The sequence below is a fragment of the Colias philodice genome, chromosome 17 (assembly GCF_061535455.1).
Source record: "Colias philodice isolate Cphi_HAF_F1 chromosome 17, ilColPhil1 Martin Lab GWU primary, whole genome shotgun sequence".
Classification (NCBI taxonomy): Eukaryota; Metazoa; Arthropoda; class Insecta; order Lepidoptera; family Pieridae; genus Colias; species Colias philodice.
The window spans coordinates 4492260-4513768 of record NC_143102.1 but is presented as its reverse complement, the minus strand read 5'-3'; the positions used below and the strand labels follow the sequence as shown (position 1 = coordinate 4513768).

Genomic DNA, 21509 nt, shown 5'->3' with positions numbered 1-21509 from the left:
AAATAATTATAGAACACCTTATAGGTGCAGCAGTTACTGTAAGAGAGTGCCTTAAATCAGAGCCATTCGATCTTTAGTGGACTGAATGAACACAGTGAACAAAAGTAGGTTTATAAATTATTTGTTGCACTGTGGAAAAAAACAGAAGAAAAGGGGTCGTATTCTCAATATAAACTTTAATTTTAATGATAACCGCAAATCACTTTTATTTTCACAACATCACACCATGCAACAAAAACAATAAAATTTTTAATTTTGCGGTGAATTTTTACGATTGTAGCCAGATTTCGTCACTGAAGTTGAACCATAAAATGATATCACCACGTTATATCTTAATTTATTTTAATCCTTAATATCACTAGTGTATAACTTCATAATTGTTTCGTATTTAACTTACCTTAATTACCTGCATTCAAAAGGCTTTTAATAAAAATAAATACTTGTTTGAATGACAGAATTCGCATAATAAATGAATAAATGAATTAGGATAGGTTATGACATTAGTTAAATAATAAATTGATATTTTAATACGATTAACATGTTCTACCGTATGAATGAATATCTATAGCATCGTTGCGAATATTCGCAATCGAATGCAATTAATCAAATCAACTGCAAAACGCAGTGTGTGGTCGACTGAACATAAAAAAGTGATTATAACGAACAAGATCACTTCAAAGGAGAAACCTGCTATTAACTAATGTTACGCAAACAATTTGATTAGTAGTTAGCAATAGATCGAGTTTTTTTTAGAATTTGTTCTCTGATTTTTAACTCGATGCGAATTACAATAACGCATCGAAGTTATTAAAACCTGTCGATCAAGTCAGGTGGAGGTCCGTAAACGTGAAGTAAAATTGCGTTCATTTCATTATGGAGAAGGTATCAGGATATAATATGTATAATGAAATATATATCATTCTAAGAACATCCCAAAAACAATTTACAATTATTCTAATGCAGTTTTTAAGATATATGGCGATAGCTGTATCTAGTATTATATCCGTGGTTGTATTAATATGTGCATAGACTTTTATCATAATGATATGTATTGTACTAAGAACATCTACCATCGTGACGTAATAACTTTCTCTATAATAATTGAGAAAAAATAAAACTGACTCATAAGTGGCCAATCGTCTCAACATGGTAACATGCTATATATTTTCTACACACGTTTTTCAATACATAACCTCTTATAAGGATGATTGCAAAAAGCACTCTCGACATATTTAGTTATATCGTTTAAGCCTTGCGAATTAGTAGCTCCAAATGAATCGTTCAATTGCGCAGTAGCGATTATAGTATAGGTAGAAGTTGCTAGCAGGGCGTGGTCGCCGGAGACCTTAGAGAACGGATGTAGCAGCCTCGTTCAAACTGCCATTCCAGATCAACATTTGATGATAACCACATCTGAAATAAAAACGTATCGCTTGAGTGAAAAGGTCAGCTGCTGCTGTTTAATATTAAAGTCAAAATGATAATCATTAACGCCACAATGATACCACGACACCCACTATTTTAATGGTACAAGTATCGATTCTCGTTCAATGTAATCTTGCTCTTCGCTTTCGACAGTTTTTCCTGCACCAGATAATTATAATATGATAATTTATGTCCATCGCTTTTGGTTCGGTGCGATCGTATCATAAAGTTTTATGGCTTAATTTTATTCGCCGAATCGCTACTTGAAAAATGATGACAGAACTAATTGTTTGAGCCTGTGACGACACAAGGGAAGCCTCCCTTTTCGGATCGAATAAATTCGGATGAATGCATGTCGTTCTGGTTTAACATTAAAAGTAAGGACTGAGAACGCTCGTGAGTTTTCCTAAATAGTACATAACTCGTCATTAAAGATATCGTTACAGTTTTTGTACGGTTTCTATTTTTTGTAGCGACAGGTTACGTATGCTAAATATTTCTTCGAGATCGTGCAACTTCTTACGAACTCCGTTATCAATGATAATGAGGTCCGAGATTGATCATGAGTAGGTGGCCTCGTAATTAATTTTAATAAGTATCCGCTTGACCAGCCGGAAAGGTATCAATGTACAGATCCGTAACTATGAGGTGATCTGATTTAATAATTTATGTGTAAGGTACCGCGAACTTATCACGGATATGTTTTGTCGTATTAAACACTTTGTTTTTCATATTATGACAATTATGAGAATTTACTTTTAATTATTGTATCATTCGATGTATCCGCGTGTATTCCTAACTCAGTATGCCGCAATTAGCCGTATGTCAATCGATGTTTTTACTGATCCTTATTAATGGGAATGCAAATAAAACCTATTTACTGTTAACATTATACTGTCTCGTTAATTATTTTGTAACAAATTGAAATAAATCATTTAGTGTCGTAATAAATCACTACAAGAAATAACTACAAGTTACAGTATTGAAGCTTTTATTATAATAATGCTGACAGGTCTGTATTTTTACGTCCAGTTAATTTCTCTGATAACATCTATTTATACAAACTGAATGCAAAAGGGTTGCAATTTATGTAGTCGACCGGCCAGGTGTTAATTAATGTACCCAATTAAGATTGCAAGTCACTTTTTCTGTAGCTAACTCACTAATCAACCACCCTGTCAACTCTTTTAGATTTATTTCCGTATGGTATTTATTTAACTCTGTCATTTTCAAAGCTCAGAAATACTATAGTTACGTAATTATTTATCATAGTGTTTTATATATTGCAGGATTCCGTAATAAAACAAAACAGTTACCTACAATAATTAATAAGATGTGTTTTAAGATGTAAATTGACAATAAGCGTTTTTTTTTTCTATTTAGGTTGAATCTGTGTTTAAACTTCTATAAAAATAAAATGTATGATTTGATTCTTATTGTAAATTCAGACTCTGAAGTAAATTATTTTCTGTTTGTATTATTGTAGAATTGGAATTCCTAAACAAATATTTCATTATTTTATCATTTTTTTTGCACCGTTTTTAATATAGTTTGAAGCTACTTTGGTAACAATATCTAGTTTCATTGTGCTGCAGTTTTCAGAGCTTTTTTTCATAAGTTAAATTATGTACAGATGTGATTTATGCTACCAGGGCAACAGGATCCGTAATGAGCGATAGTCGATTATCGATGTGCGGTGGTTTGCATGAAGCGGGGTGAGCGGTGGGGGGTAGGGATGCGGGCGTGGTCGGCGCCGGCCGCTCGCCTTGACTCTACCGTCAAGCATCGCATGATCTCCTAGTACACAGCGCTCGATATAGTTTGGTAGTTCTAAAATAGAAAGAATTATTAGGCAATTAATTTTAATTTAGAAATATACATAGATGCTAGAATTGTGATGATAGAATTTTTCAATCATGAAAATATATTTTAGTTCTTGTAACTGATAATTACAAACATACTGAATATTTTTCATAAAAGTATTAATAAATATTTAAGTCTAATTGAAAGAGTCAATTGAATTCAATAATTCTTTTCAAAATTAGTTCATTCATGTGTGAGCAAAGCACAGAACCAAGTGATAAAAATAATTAAAAGTTAATGTTCAGAATCAGTAAGTAATAATGAACAAAAATGCTAAGAACTGGTGACGATTACCAGGGTCGCAGCAAAAACGACGATTTTCGGGAAAACAAGGTGGCTGTCGAACTTTGGCAAAAACGCTATTTATGAATCCTTATGTCGCAAATTTGTGGCCTGTTCTATCCGGATAAGTTGTGGTGCATATTGAAAAACGTTCACAATTAAAATTAGCTTGAGTATGTCGTCAAAATCTTTGTTGAAATGGTTTTGATTTATTATATGTTGTTTTCATACGAAATTATCGGAAAGTATAACATTGATAAGTAGGATATAATATTTAGTATTGTGGTGAAAGCCTATACTGAAATTCGTCACGTGGTAATATCAACTGCGAGGGACGCTTTTGTTTAAAGCATTACTCTTACTACTAACTAATTTTAGTACCCCAAATGAACTCAAAATTGTTCAATCTATTGTGTAACCAAACACCGAATAAAGTATCAAAATCGGTCGATCGCAGTATATTCGGAGTGAATGTGGCGACTGCGCAGTGGACGGGCGCGGTGATAACGCGGTTAGAGCCGTTATCACAGCCCGATGTATCGTACCTGTGGCTTTGTATTCTATATCCAGGGCACAGTTAGTTTGCTTCACCTACTTTATATGGGCAATTATTCGAATGGCTAACTTGGAACCTTGTGTTTTTAATTCAATGTTCTTGATAGTGGTGCACTGATAAATATATAATTATAGTGTATTGAATGTAAATGTACGTAAACATGAGATAAGAATCGCATCTTATCAAGGTTGTACGGAGTTTTTAAAAGCTCTTTTTGCTTACCGTTTTCCACTAAATTGTATAATAATTCGTAATATTGATTCGTTAAGTCTTTCCTACTCATTATTATAATTATATATTCGTTAATTTATTTATTTAAACAGAATCGAATCGTATCTAGTCTTGAGAAAAACAAAAAAAAATAATAATCTGAAGAATTAGTAATTGTATTCCTACTGGAACGTAGAAGACTTTTAAAAACAATTCATAATATTGAAGTTCCTCTGTAGCCGTTAAAATATCACCGATTTGTTGGAATATCACCGAGGTGTACAAATAAAATCTCAATGAAAAATCTACAACAAAATACGTTAATAACAAAGTACTAATAAAGGCGATTCTACAGCCTGCTCTCACTAGCCGCTAGTGATATTATTTATATAGAAATAGCTGTATTAACAAGATATTATAGTCATACTTACCATTCAGATGTCAGCTAATTTTATAACCAAAGCATTGGGGTGTAGGTTATTGCGTAAACGTGTTGCGTTGCAACTGATAATTTTATTATAGTCCAGTGATAAATATTACGCGTGAATACATTTTCATGATATTTTGCGAACCGTGTTAAATTTAGTTAAATTTATGGATTTTAAGATCAATCTTGTTTCCATTATTATGATTATGAACGTTCGGTTACTCTCTAGTCTCTCGGATATGAAAAAGAATCAAGACAGCATATGAATTTAAAGATCTAGCAAACAAATCTGTCTTAAATTCAAAATTATTTTATGAGAAATCAAAAGAATTAACAATAATTATTCTGTGTTTTTAAAAGGTATTTGTGTTAAACTTTCGTAAAACAATCACAAGATTAGGTAGAATTAAAGTACTGCGTAGATGTCCACATTGATCATAAACATCACAGAAATAATGAATATTATCATAACACGTACAGATACACCATCGAGGCATTTAAATTATAATCATGTACATTCAAGTGCAGAAGCTTCTGGTATTGATTGTATATTACGTAACAAAAATATTTTTATTTTCTTTCACGAATAGGTTATTCTGAACGTGTAGATTCTTTATCAGATAAAAATAAATCCTATGCTATAATTTTACAAACTATTGAGCTCATAAAAAAAATGTTTTATTTTTTTATTTTTTCTGAAAATGGAAAGTAGATTGTATGGATGCTAAAATACAAATAGTAGACCCTTGCTAATATATATTCTGCGTGCATAAAATACAAGTAGCAAAGCAGATTTTCCTCTCAGCAGTACGCAATATACTATGTAATATTCCGAATTATTTCTATACCGATCACGCCTTATTGCGAGTAATTATAAAGGAAGATACAGAACTCGATCTACAAATAAGGAAGCATCATGCAAATTCATGATTTAATCTCAACCAATCAGCTGTTCATAGGATAAATAGCAAGTTTTTATACTACCGTCTTTGTGATAAGGCAGTGCAATGAATTATTAAATACATAGGTACGATGATTTGCAAGTCATTGCGATTGTGGTAATTTATCGAAGAGTATTGGAAACTTAATAACATGAATATTGTTCACGTATTAGTATTATAATAGGGGTAAAATAGATTGTAAGGATGTAGGTTTTGTGGTTGATTCACTTAAAATATTAAAGTTACATTTTTTTATTCGCATTTTATAATATGGTTATAGTTCCGTGGATATTGAAATGTTATTACGAATTAGATAGGTGGATGTAGTTATATACGAATATTTTGACGTATTTATTACTAATTTGAGAAGACTGTCCACCTAGAATATCTATAAGTCTATTTTCTTATTAGTAGTCTTTCTAATCTTGCCGTACAATCATAATTTAAAACTACTTTAGGAATACCATTTCCGGTGAGACATTTTAAATATTACCAAATTTGGTTTTACATTCTTTAGCAGCTCTCGCAGACACATCATACCAAATTTACTCCAAAGAAAGTAACCATCAACTTGATTTATACCACAAAAACTGCACTAACATATTCATAAAACGTATAGTACGTCACTTTGGCAGTAAAGTTGACATAAACGCCTTTTGACCATAATTGCGTATCTTCACAAAAACGTTTGACGAATAGAAATTATTATTTTACAATACATTGCGCGTTATGATAAGGGCATCTTTGTGCATAAGCGTTTATAATGACACAAATAAATAATGTATGAGGTTTAGAGATGATTGTCGTTCTACGTTAGGACGAGGATCGCCTACGCAGAATCCTATATTGCTTTACTGTGTCTTGAATTGATAATGAGCTTGCAAACGATGTGCGTATGGCAAATTGAGCCATCTTATCATTTTGAATTTAAATTTATTGCACATGCATGGTATAAACATTGAATCCTTTTCAACAAATAAGTATTATATTTGATATATAAGGTATTTTAATATAATTTTGTGTGACTAGGTAGTTCTCAAATGTAGTATGTAATATGTATGTACTCGTAGTTGCTACGGGATGAGTAGAGAAATATCTAAAAGTAAATTTTGGTTGAAATGTCATTTATAAGTAAAAAAAGAAATTAAGGACTGTCTGTATATTAAGGTAAGTTAGTTAGTATTATTATAAAAATAATATACTATTTATAAAAATAAAAATAAAAACATAGAATTGTATTTATTAGAATTTTGGATTTTATTTTGCAAAACGGAGCGTAAATTAACGCGTCTTAATATTTGTTTATATTCCATCAATTGAGTTCAATTAAAATAAACCTTATAATTAAAAACTCTACCAAACGTGTACATCATCAGCGCAAACATAATTTACATCTAGACCGTAAATTAGTAAACACAGCAAGACACGCTTGACGGGCATATTCCGTAAGAAACCAAGGTCCGAACTCCGACAGATGATCACTCGGATCGTGTTACAGATCGACTTACCCATCGATCAATTACTGGAATGTCAGTGTACTTGTTTGGTAATGCGAGAGCTAAAACTCCGTTAAATTGTATGAGGTTATGTGTGTCGTTTGTTATGTGGTTTCTACGTGAATACGGAAATCGATCGGGCTTTTGGTCTGTTTTAATCTGCTCTTGATCAGCCGTAATTTTTTGATATAACTATACTGTTAACATACCATCGATATATACATGCTTTGCTTAACCTAACCTAACCTACAAACGAATAAATATCAATTTAAAAATAAAACAAATCTACATAGGATTCAAAATAGATAAAAAAAAGTATTTAAGTATTTCAGGATATTTTTCAAACACGTCCTACAAAGCTTTCATTGTGGGTCCCCTAACAAAAATGTTAAGATTCATTAATACACAATGCAAATCCCTGAGATACAGTTTTCCTAGTTTCTAGTTTTGGACACTAGCAACAATCCCCAACAATAAATAGCAACATAGTGTGAAGATGGAGAAATTCAATACGTGTTACAGCGCTAATGCTATGCCGATATGTCCGACGATTGCACAGTACTGCACCGCAGTGGGCGTCTACACGCAACCCGCGATGCAAATGTTTGGACCATGCTGCGATAGTATTTGGAATCCTGTCTGATTTGTGTGGGCATTGTTCGCTATAACTGTTACTTCTATTTCCAGATTGCTGGATCCGTGTGCGGTGTGACCTATGACAATAACGGGTTGCGAATTTGTTGAGTGATTGTTTTTAATTCGTTTTACTTTTAAAAATTGCCCGGTTTAGTGTACGGATGAAATGATGAATCACGCCAGAATAGATGAATTATTATCGGATGGACAGGACGAACATTTTGCAAAATTGACGTAGCGATGTTCAAGTCACTACCTAATAAATATCAGTGTACTACGAATGTTTAGTACTCGCTTAGTAGAGGGTGAAAAAAGTAATTGCAAAAATTATTTTCAAAATGAAATTATTTGTACTATCGTCAATGAGGCTTTAAAATAAACACACGCTGCAATCGATACGAATGAACCACAAAAGCGCAGTGCAATCAACCCGCGTTGATCAGTTATTTACTCATATGAGCGCGATGTATACATTTAATATTTATTTATATGTTATGTATGCGCAATATAAAATCTTTCAATTTAAAGAAAATCATTGAGAAACTAATTTTTGTTGGTTTTAGCTACTACCACAATCAACGTGTGTGTCGTGTGTATTCAAGATTTAATTCAAGCAAATTTATCGACACATTAAATATTCAATAACACCCCTATTTCGAAATACCGTTGAAGATATACATCACCGAGGATGCTGTTGAATATAAAGGCACGTCAGACAGCTCAGAGCACGGCACGTTTATCAGGGCCCGTTGACGCAGCGCTCGCAGCCATGATAATTAAGTCGATCCGTCTGTCTGCACACCTAGTTGGCGATATCTTCTCGCTTGAGGCTCGTTCCCGCGCTAATGTTGCATCAGCCAGATCACCTAGAGCTGTTCTACAATGGTTGGGGATTTGTTGGGCAGATATGATAGGTATACGTGGGTCAAAGTGCGGTTCATTATATAGGTTACATTTTGTTTAACCTGTGATTAATCTTCAACTAGGAATAACACGACAATACACAATGAAAATAAGAGATAAGTAAAACTAAATTAAAACGACTTGTGAAAACTTAATACAAAGCCTGGCCTTATGGCTCTATTATTTTAAGTCAAATAACTGATGGTATAAGATGTGTGTAGGTTTGTGTATAAAACAATTTTTTTTCACAATGAAAACATATTCTATTCAAATGATATCGAATAATATATGTACTACCCAAAATACCGAATAACGTAAAATATTAAATATAGTATATAAAACTTCGCAATTAACTTACACGACATTGTTGAATTCACTCCAAAATCCAAGTCAAAATATTAGTTCCTAAAGCTGCCATTGTGGACACAACCCAGCCCGTGATGCCTGCGGACAAGTTTGACATTACGCTGAAATAAACATTGATGGTTCGCTGTTTTCATGTCTATCGTACAAATGGACCATCCAGCCTTTCTACGAATTTATTTATTGGCACGGAAACACTTAGATTGCGAAAACTCGAGTTCAAAGCAGTTTGACTATATTTTCGCTCCGAGCGATAACTGGGAACGCTGGTTTCAATATTATTTTACGATATGGATGATAGGTTTCCTTGTAAATTGAAAATAATGTTATAAATATTGAAGGGATACTTACAGACGCTTTACGTCGATGAATGTTGTTTGTTATTTTGCGTACTTTTAATAGTTTTCTTTGTCATCGTTAGTAAGTGGAAAGATGTACTTTTAAAATAAAGTAGGTGTAAAATTTTAGTTCCTTATTTTATTTCATTTTAAATTTCACTCTTGATTGAATGCAATCCACAACCTATATACGAATAATTATTGACTGAACATTCGAACTAAATTTAAATGTCTTCTTCTTCTTCTTCTTTTTAGCAAATGGCAACTCCCGATCCCAGTGAGGACGGATTCTGCCAATGTCAAGTTTTGAACGGATGGTCAGTTTAAGTTAATGCTCATGTTTAGCATACTCTGTGCTAAGGAAAAATCACGATTGAGATGGTTCAGTTTTGTTTACTCATAGAATTCTTACATGGAGCTGTATAACCTGACAAAGAACAAATATTAGTTATAGACAACACAACACATCACAAAAGCATAACATAAAATAGATATAGGTACTTGGATGGGGTTCAAAATTTTATATTGTTAAAATTGATAAATTTTGATAGGATATTGACAAATGAGGTAGGGACAAGACAAAGTAAACACTTAAAATTAGTAGGGAGGGGAACATCTGGGGGGAGGATATCCAGAAGTGAGATACGAAGCTTTGGGCAAACAAAGAATAAATGATCGTAACTTCCCTCGTCTAAACCACACTCACAGATCGAATGATCACGGACATGAATTTTAAATAAATGGGTAGGAGTGGTATTGTGACCTAAACGGAGGCGGCAAATGGTGGAAACAGTAGGCTTGTCTATATTAGGGAAACGGAAGAACCAGGGCTTACATGGAATTGAGGGTTGAATATCTCTATAAAATTTCCCTTTAGTAGAATTTTTCCACTGACTGTTCCATGTATAATCCAAACGATCCTTAGAAAGAGAAGAGAGATCATGGGCATAATTGTAGTAATGTTCGAGAGTACCATGTTGGATGGCTGATTTAGCCAAAACGTCAGCTTTCTCATTGCCTATAATACCGGAATGGCTAGGAATGTGTACTAGATCTACTTGAAGTCCTTTCCTGAAACAGTCATAAAGTGTGGATTTAATAAGAAAGATAATAGGAAATTTAGACTTAGAACGGAAAGGGTTAGAAGTAATAGTCTGAAGGCAGCTGAGAGAGTCTGAAAAGATTACAGAATTTTGGAGATTATGAGAGTTGATAAAATTCAGAGCCTCCAGGATAGCCGTGGCTTCACCTGTGAAAACAGAGGATTGAGGGGGACATTTAAATTGTAAAATAGTGTTAGAATTATGGTGCCATACAGCAACCCCTACAGCAAGATGTTTTGCCACTTTTGATGCATCCGTGAAAAAAAGATTATAACCACGCCAGTGAGAGGCAACCATAAAATTAAAAGCAACATTAGAATCGGGAGCATATTTTTGAATACCACAACTCAAACTAAGGTTGGGGTTAAAAACTAAAGCATGAAACGGAGTTGAATATAAAGGATGGATACTAAATTGGCATGTTGGATCCGGGAGGCGATTAAATTTAATAAGGCTTTTAAGTAGGCATGGAAAATCAGATGGCCGACGGAGATTATTTAAGGTGAGCATGTGAAGGAGATTACGGATTTTAGGGAGAAGGGGATGGGAAGATAATTGAATTAGCCGAAAGAAATATTTGTCTGCCAGATATTGCCGGCGGAGAGGTAAGGGAGGGTCAACACATTCCACCTGGAGGGCATTGACTGGGGTAGACTTCATAGCCCCTATAATGATTCGCAGACATTTGTATTGAATTCTATCCAATTTTACTATAGCTGTCTTATTACAAGGTTCTAATATGAACGACGCATAATCCAAATGACTCCGAATGATAGCATTATATACTAGTTTTTGACAATATGGATGTGATCCCCACCAAACACCAGATAAGGAGCGTAAAACATTGATACCCTTCTCGCACTTTTGAGAAATGTAGTTAGTGTGAGCCATACCATTCAACTTTTGGTCAAGCACCACCCCTAGAAATTTAATCTTGTTGACTACCGGGATTGAGGAGTTTTCAAGTAGTATAACTGGCTGTGGTATCAAACGTTTTTTTGTGAACACAACTACATTGCTTTTGCCGGGCGATAGTGACAAGCCATGATCGTTCATCCAATTCTCCAGATAAGCTAAAGCACTGTTAAGTCTGAAGGTAATCACATCCATATTCTCTGACGAAGCATATAGCGCTATATCATCTGCGTATTGCAAAACACTACAATAAGATGGGATAGCTTTATCCAAATCCCAGGTGTAGATAGAATATAGTAGTGGACTCAAAACGGAACCCTGAGGGAGTCCCTTGAATATAAGTCTAGTAGATGTATCTTTAGAAGAGCGTACCTGTATTGTCCTCAACATTAATAAGTTGAAGATGAAATGTATCATCCTCTCAGGCAAACTCAGCTGTAACATTTTCTGTCTGAGCACTGGAAGAAGAACATTATCGTACGCTGAAACTACATCCAAAAATACACCCACTAGGTACTGTTTGTTGTGAAAAGAGGAGCGTATGTCAGTGGTTAAAATACTAAGACTATCCAGCACACTTAAGCCTTTTCTAAAGCCAAATTGAGAACTAGATAGGAGGCCCCTATTTTCGACAAGCCACTCCAGGCGATTTTTAATAAGGTGTTCAGAGATTTTGGCTAAGGTAGAAGACAGTGCGATTGGTCTATAGGAATTGGGGCTAAGAGGGTCCTTGCCGGGTTTAGGAATAGGGATAATAAGCTGTGTTTTCCAAGAATCGGGAATGATAGCGTGTAAAAAGAAGATATTAATTAAATTTAGAAAATAAGATTTAGTCTGATCGCCAGATTTGCAAAGAAAAGAATATGGTATACCATCAACCCCAGGGGATGAGTCTTTTAAGCCGTCAAGAACCGTAATAAGTTCTTGCAAGGTGAAAGGGCAATCCATACTGTCGTGCGATACTACATTATGGGGAGGACAAGGAAAATGGTCAAAAGAGGGAACAAATGGTGGGGATAGTTTGTCAATAAAATCATCAATCCAAATATCTGAATTGTTGGATATTCTATTTTTATCATTTAAAGCTCCACGGAAACGCCGAATACTATTCCACATCAGTGATGGTGGTGTTTTGGGAGATAAGTTCTCACAGAATCGAATCCAGCCCTCTTTCTTCTTTTTAGATAGCAGCCGTTTAGCGCGTGCTGCAACTTTCTTATAATGAATAAAGTTCTCATTCGACATAATGGAATTATAATTTAATTCGGCTTCTTTACGCTCTTTAACCACGTTAGTACACTCATGATCCCACCAGGGAGGAGATAGCTTCTTAATAGACGATGTGGAATAGGATTTCAACGGAAAGGATTCGGAAGCAGTGGCATCGAGACAGTTGACGAAAAGGGAATAACATTCCAGACAATTCTCAAGAGATGCATTTGGGAGGTTACTTATTTTGGACTCAAGGGAGTTAGTAAATTTCTCCCAGTCAGCATTACCTAATTTAAATTTGAGCAAAGGTGGAAATGTTCTAGTGGGAACATGGACTATGCGGGAGCAGGAGATGAGAATTGGAAAATGATCACTGCCATGGGTAGAGGAAAGTGTAGAACATGAAAAGGAAGGAGCTAAAATGGAAGAACAAATAGTTAAGTCCACTACAGTGTTAGGGTTTTGTACTGGGGAGACTCTCCGTGTAGGTAGGCAATCGTTAATAATACACATATTCAGATCTTCAAAGAGGTCAACCAAAAGGTATCCAAAGGAGTCGCACATGTACGAACCCCAAGAAGTATGGTGCCCGTTAAAGTCACCCATAATAAGGATCGGAGGAGGGAGAGAGGAGATGATTAGGGAAAGCTCAGGAATAAAACTAGAATGGGGATGAGGGATATAAACACATAAGACAGAAATATTAGCAACTCTAGCTGCAACTGCATTAAAGTTACAGCCATGGTGGGGAAGTGAAATGTGTGAGAAGGAAATACTGTTATTCAAGATCAGAGCGCAGCCAGCATAACCATCAGCTCTGTCATCTCTAAGACAGGAATACCCTGGAACCCTAAAGCGAGAACCGGGCAATAACCATGTCTCTGAGATAGCAAGAACCAGAGGTTTATGATTGGTTATCAAATCGAAAATCTCATGCTTCTTGGGACGGATACTCTGAGCGTTCCATTGTAGAAACACTAGATCCATAATTAAGAATTGATGAGAAGCGGGATAGTCTTTGGGCAACGTTGGACGGTAACTGGTGGGGGTAAGAAAGTAAAGTTTCTATAAATGACAAACACATATTAAGAAGATGTTCATCAAAAGGAGGAGAAGAGCCTGTATTAGGGAAAGCACAACCATTGGAAAGGGAGGAGGAGGGTTCACGGATGATGGATTGATGTACAGCTTTATCATAAGACTTACCAAGAGGGGCGCGGGAACGTGGGGTCTGAGTGACAGTTTTTCTATATGAAATATTAGGAGTTGATTGGATAGGAGGGTTAAATTGGGAAGAGGGGAGGCTTTGGGAGTTCACAGATAGTGTATTCTGAATCTGGGTATTCTCAGCGTAGGACCTACGTGTTGATGGGATGACTTTAGAAGCCTCCTCAAATGATATCCCTTCGGATGCCATTAATTGCTTAATGGCCTTTTGTCTGGATTGCTCAGGGCATTTCTTATCAGTTGCATAATGCTTACCAGTACAGTGAAGGCATGTTGCATTAGATTCTAGAGTTGGACAAGAGTCACCCAAGTGGGCCTGTGAACATTTGAAACAGCGTTCCTTGGAGCGGCATTGATCGCGTACATGTCCAAACCGACAGCATTTATAGCATTGAACTGTAGGGTATTGGTATACCTCTACTGGCATGGAATTAAAAAGGCAGTAAATTCTGTCTGGGCGAACTTGGCCCTGAAAGGTCAAAACAACGGTTTGAGATGGTGACCATGAAGTAACACCATCTATTCTAATTTTTTTATTAAGCCGTCTGGCTTTCAATATTTTGCCTCTTCCACCTGGGAAATCCACATGGCTGATAAATTCTTCCATAGACCACTCCGTAGGGACACCTTTGACAATGCCCATACGAGTGATGTGAAAAGTTGGAATGGAGGCTTGGTAATTTGAATCTTTAAGAGGGGGGAAATTTATAAAATTATTTGCGTCACAAGCGGTATTGAATTGTACAGAAATTTTATTTCGTCCAATAGCTTTAACTCCATCTTTAGCAATATTAGCTACTCGATTATTGTATAAGAATGAACCAAATTTAATCGGCCTAATAGTTAGACCCGCCGCAGGATCGGCCTCTGTACGGGACACATAAACAATAAACGGACCACTGTCATTGTCGGAATATGTAATGGGATTAGATAAAATGGGATCCACATATAAACTTTGAGAGGATGCGATCGCGTAGTTAGTAGCTGTTACGTGTCTTTTAGACGGGATAATATCTGTATCAGCAACGGATGGCTCTGACCGCTGTCTTTTATTACTTGTGTGCTCCGCTTCCATCACCTCACCCTGGATGTCAGGAGGTTTACCAGGGTCGGGAGGATCAGGATTCATGATGGGTGAGGAAAGTTAGTAAATAAACGCTTACCCCAATATATATATAGAGACAATCACAGATTTGGTTATCACTACCAGTTTACACTAAAAAAGAGTGTTCTCAACAATTTAATTAACAAAAATCTCAATGGCACGTGTTTTCTCCGACACAACAAAGATCGAACAATTTAAATGTCAAAAAAAAAAAAAAAAAAAAAAAACAATTTCCCGCCAAACTACAACTGTCAAAAGAAAAATACAGATTATCTAAATTACAGTAACTTTACGCAAACATAGCCAAGGAAATTATAAGCGAAAGAATTTAAAAACAAATAATAAATCAATCATATGGTGCACTTAAACAAATAAAATAAATGATAAGGTTGAATTCTATTGTCGTATTGAAGTTAAGATGGAATACTGGTCTTTATCTTATCTGTGCTTATAAATTATTACTATGCACAGACCAGGTTATAGTGAAGTCGTTCTATATCAATCAAAGTATTAACTGCTCTGGATCATTTGGTACATCTACATCATCTTGATAAGTTTCAATCTCAACTCAAACTCAAACTCAAAACCCAGGCAGTTACCTAACTATTTTGCTGGAGACTTCTTAAAAATATTTCTTGCGATTTAAAAAGTTTTGATTTTTATCCGATAAAAGTAGAAATAGTCAGATTTATATTATAGATTTAGAAAAAATATAAATTTTAATATTTTTCCTAGGACCAGACTAAATGATGACAATACTAGTACCTATAAGTATTTTATTATCTGTGACAATAGCATCCTATAGTAAAGTTGTATCTTTCAAGATTTATTATAGCCGTAAAATAAATAAATAAATGTAATGCTCAATTTTTCGGTAATTAATTACTGGTGGTGACAGATTGTTTTACATTTTCCGTTTACGATCAAATGTTTAAAATATGGTAGTCGAAACTAGAAAACGCCAATAATGAAAATTATTGTCAATGAAACACTAGGTATATCGATTAACAACTTATTGTATAACGAAACGTTTATTTAATAAAACCAATATCCATAAAAAATCCCACGGTCGCGTTTCACAGAATAGATGTCGGCAATGTTTATGTAAAGTAATAACTTTAAAGTATTTGCAGGAAGCTCTATTTACGAAGAGGCATTGACAACACGAGGCATAGACTTAACGGGAGCGCGCGAACGACAGGGGAGGTACACTCGCAAAGATCAAGTTTTATTATAGAGTATTTTTATTAATTTATTAGGTTTGTCTAGCCTTATTTTATGATGTTCCTATTTAATATTAAGTATAGAAAGTTTTTGTCAGTATATGAGACTGTTTTTAATATAGTACTGATATTATCAAAAATTCCTTAGACCTGTCATGGTGGTAATCTTTGAGGAAGGCTTTTGTCCAGCAGTTTACGTCCCACGGCTAATACAACGACGACAACTTAGCCCAAAGAAGAAAAATGGATACAGCGGAATGAGGGCAACAATGCGTTAACAATAATTGCAGCAACCAACCAGCAACGGCCAGAGGGAGATGAGTATTTATTTGTTTATAATAAGAAGGATATTAAAGGACTCTATGCTATGCTTTCAAATATTTCTGTCAAAAATAATCAGCAGATACTTGTTCGATTTGCAAATTACTTTAAAAAATTATACACCTTTAATAGTTTTAAATCGATGTTCTACATTTTGTACCCAACTGTACACCGGCACCGAGGTATTTAATGGCGGGAAATGTGGATTTAAATTGATTCGCTTCCCTTCGGCAGATGTCTCCGGAGTTTTATCCAGTGAAAGTATATCACGTAAGTGCGTGTAATGAATAATGGTATAGTGATTCGAGCGTAATGTGAGGTAATTCGTTGGAACGATAGACAAGTTAATTTAGTTTGATAATTCAATCTTTGTATTCTGATTGACGAGATAGACGGTAGTGTTGCTTCCTTTTAATACGTGGATTGATGATTGCTTTCTATACAAATAAAAAAAAATGTGTTTACCCGGACAAATTGACAACCTGGACAATATTTTTACACCAGTATCCCGAAATTTAACTCAAACTATATTCTGCTTCACGTCGTTCGATTTTTTTATTAAGACAAAAGCTTTCTAGAATATAAAATCTTGTTTTACAAACCCTGACAGGGTTAAATACTTCTCACATGTCTGCAATATTCTATGATACCCACCTGCCTCTAATTGTCAAAAACAATCCTACAAAAACGGAATGTATAAGCAATAAATTCATGTTCTAACAACGGTATTGCAATAAAAAGAATAGTAATTCCTCTACGAGCATATCTGAGCATATATGGTGCTTCAGGGGCTTCATTATTTTTTGTTGACACCAGCTTCTGATGACGTCATCTCGGACGATTTATTATCTGTAGCGGCTATGTCGCCCGAAGGTCCGTGTGACACTCTTGATTTAGACGTTCTACCACTTCCTTTGTGTCTTGTTCGCACGCTGTGTCTCCTATATCCATTTTGAAATATGCTGCTATGGTTTTGTGTTACATCATGTAATATTTTGTGAGATATATGCGATATTTTAAAACTTTATCCGACTTAACAGCGGTTCTACAGCGTTGTGCGCATATTAATAAAGAACTAATAATTGATCTCTCTGATCTTATATTTATCCGTGGTCAAGCTATGCATGTCAAGCACAGCTACCACAAATCTTTGAAATGAAATTCATATAAACTTGAGTTTAACTTACAAAATAATAATATATAAAATAATGTTCTATTATTTACACTTAGTTCATTTGATAAAGTATTGTGATATATATGTTTACCTATCGTGCTTTGCCAGAAAGCGTATTTTTTTACCATTAGATAAAAAAATTGAACACGGAAACAAATAATTTTAGTAGTAAAAATAAAACAGTAGAAATATGACAACAGCATTAAACGTATAAGGAAGAGCGATCCATGCTAAACGGCGCATAAGTATAGATAACTAGGAACATGTCTAGAATTAACTAGATGCTGCGCGGCGACCTCTGAACTGGATCATTGGATCACACCGTTCCTCGCAACGAGTAATACACGCGACGGTTTGCTATTTTATATACTGGGTATTTCACCTGACTGTGGTCGTGATTAAAAAATATAGGAGAACTATTTATGTATAAAGCGCGTCACACACGGTGAAGAAACTATAATATTTTATCTTAAGATACTGTTATTTTTTATATTACAGTATCTTAACGCATCCTGTATCAGCGTTCGGACCATCATTTTTCTTTTTGTCATTGCGTACTAAGACCCCTGTAGAACCGCCATCCTGTTACAAATGACGCGAAATTTTGTGGGTCATTTGTAACAGGATGGCGGTTCTACAGGAGTCTTAGTACGCAATGACAAAAAGAAAAATGATGGTCCGAACGCTGATACCGGATGCGTTAAGATACTGTAATATAAAATATAACAGTATCTTAAGATAAAATATTATAGTATCTTCACCGTGTGTGACGCGCTTTAGTAGGAGAACATTATCTGCAGCGTATTATCTCAGAAGAACTTTGTACCTACCATCATTTAGGACTAGGAGGAAATCAATTTCCATTCAACTCGGAAAATTTGTTTCAAATATATTAGCTAAAGGATGTACGAGATTTTATAGATACGCTCCTTAGTACTGTATAAGTATTTTCCTTATTTTCCAATCCATGTTGTTTCAACTTTCAAATAGTTCATATGACTTTAGGTTATTTTTACTGTAGTTATGGTTTAGGAAGAAATGTAATAGAAAGATGCATCCAGTCTTGTTACGATTTTTCCCTTTTCAAATTTAACAATTGTAGTTAATAAATAAAATAAAAATCATTTATTGAACAAGGTTCCTTACATCAAATTATAGACCTACCTAATATAGCTTTCGCTGTGTTTCAGGAGTCTGTGCCTTCCCGATAATTAATAAATTTTCTACATGACAATATCGTTAATATTCTACATGACAAGAATCTTTTGCAATATCTATATTTGACTGACCGGTTGGCTTGGTTGGTAGTGGCCCTGCCTTCCAAGCCAGAGGTCGTGGGTTCGATTCCCACCCGGGGCAAATATTTGTGTGATGAACATAGATGTTTGCTCTGTGTCTGGGTGTTAATTATCTATATAAGTATTTATTTAAAAATTATATATGTATGTTTATCAGTCATCTGGTTTCCATAACACAAGCGAAAGCTTAGTATGGGATCAGATCGTGCCGTGTGTGAAAATTGTCCTGAAATATTTATTTTATTTATTATTATTATTTAGGTGTATTATAATTTACGTTTGTGTCTGAAACAAATAACAACCTTTTCCACATATTTATATCTATAACATAACCTTCCATGTTCCACGCTACGCTTTTATAATATGTAGTAAACTATCAAATTTAAGCTGTTTCATAGGTTTTGCAACGAAATTATGGACAAATTCGACCAAATATAGAAATGCTATATCGATATCAATCCGCATCTGTCAATTAAAGAACCGTTTTCCACACTTAGCCATGTTCGTAACATGTTTTTATATGTTAAGATTATATTTATTGAAATTGGGAAACGAAAACTATATAAGACTTGATTGATTCTAGTTTATATTGTTGAGATTTCTACGTATATGGTTGGGTTAAGTCAAAAAACAGCGTTGGTGTAATTCTTTACTCTTTGTGAATTGACTTGTCTAAATTGAATAAAGCTCGGTTTTATTGTAACATAGGCGCTTTAGAAACAAATGAATGTAAATGTAAAATAATAAATTCTAATTGAACCTTTTTAATAAAGCTTTTAAATGGCTTGATTGATTTGCGATGAATGAAAACAAACGGAACATTTTCTATGATATTATTGTTCTATATTTTGTTTAAAACCATATATAAATGTAGTTTGATTTCACTTTTTCTAAAAGTAAATTCGTTACAATAATCCATTTACTATTTGTAGTCTGGTCACTAGTCTTGATAAACCTGCATAAAACATTTGAATCAAACCATTTTTACTATAAGGCACGCGGAGTGCCAAGAACCTAAATACCAATAATTTATCAGAAGAACTCTTAAGACGTTCTGGCAAATGTGGTTGCGTTTATCTGTGCCCTCAGGTGCGGCCAATCGTTACAATACATCAGGGCATTAGCACGAAAGGTGTCGGCCTGACCCATTCCTACCTAATGAAGGGGACAAAACATCCAAGCATCTTCTTAAACGATCTTTAGTTTAATGGTAAGTGCTTTTTGCCTACCGATTTCAGTTAAATGGTTGTTGGTTTTGTGAACTGTTTGCGTTTAATGGTGCTTAATTTTTGTTCGATGTTCGTTAGTGTTGTGTAGCGTGATGTTTTATGTTATGGCATATGAGTGTCTGATACTTTGGGGTATATATTTAATTTGATTTGTGTAATAGATTGGCTTTTAAAACATAGCTATTTAAAACATCGAATGAAAAAAATCTGTATTACTGACATGGTCAATTATTTTGGATGTCGAAGATTATTTTGATAAGAACCATTTTCGAATTATTGGAAAAGGTGCATAATGCCCCGGAGATTATTGTCCAGATCTCTTGCGCCTTACTTAACTTTATTTTCTCCTTTAATTATCGTTTCTTATTTAATGTGATACAGATTACAGTAAGACATATAAATGGAAGCGTATCGAAGTGTCTATTTATAAATTGTTAGAGACATGCATTGGCATCATAAAGTAGTTCATCCTTTTACTTCCAATAGAAACCCTATATAAAAATATATATTTAATATTATAATCAAATAATAAAAGATTACTTATAAAGACTTACAAAAATGTTCAATATATTTTAATAAATTCAAACATCGCGCTGTGATTGAATACATACAACCGTAAAACCTTGGCAGGCGTTTTGTTTCTGATCATTCGAGCCGATAGGTGGCTGTATGCAAAATACTTCCCTCAGAGGTATGGGGATCGTCCGGTATTATTTAAGTAACGAAGAACACACACGACGCATAAGGCACTAGCTCTGAGCACTGAGGGGCTTCTTACGCTGTAAACCGCTTGATATCAATTTGCATAGCTATGCAAAGCCGGACAATGTTAGTTTTTATGGTAACATTACGCTTCGCTAAAGGTACACACATTTTTGACGCTTCGAGCTTTGTAAAAAGTTGATGTGTATTTTTGGTGTAGTTTAACGACTTGATAATAATTAAAAGGCGGCAAGCAAAACGGCTGGCTAGTATCCTTGGAACTACATTATTTTCTTCTTCATTTGTTTTCCATATTAAGCCAAATTCAAATGTAAGTTTAATCGTAGAAAAAGTAATAATTATAAAGGATAATCTCGTCTTCAGTTCTACAAAATTCCGTTGTTTCAGCAAATGTTGCATAGATCTAAATCAAAATCTAATTCAATAATGCTTCATAATCCATACTAATATTATAAATGCGAAAGTAACTCTGTCTGTCTGTCTGTCTGTTACTCAATCACGCCTTAACTACTGAACCAATTTGCATGAAATTTGGTATA

At 34.6% G+C, this 21509-nt stretch overlaps 1 protein-coding gene across 1 annotated transcript; it reads right to left on the bottom strand.

Annotated features, from left to right (window-relative positions):
* Nucleotides 1-13585: 13585 nt before the first annotated feature.
* On the bottom strand, nt 13586-15067 carry LOC149481022 (uncharacterized). Its single transcript, XM_089706007.1, has one exon. The coding sequence runs from the start codon at nt 15024-15026 to the stop codon at nt 13602-13604; it is 1425 nt and encodes a 474-aa protein (XP_089562133.1). The 5' UTR covers nt 15027-15067; the 3' UTR covers nt 13586-13601.
* Nucleotides 15068-21509: the final 6442 nt, after the last annotated feature.

Excerpts from the sequence above, each read along its gene's own strand:
- LOC149481022 (XM_089706007.1), bottom strand. The coding sequence starts at position 15,026 with ATGAATCCTGATCCTCCCGACCCTGGTAAACCTCCTGACATCCAGGGT.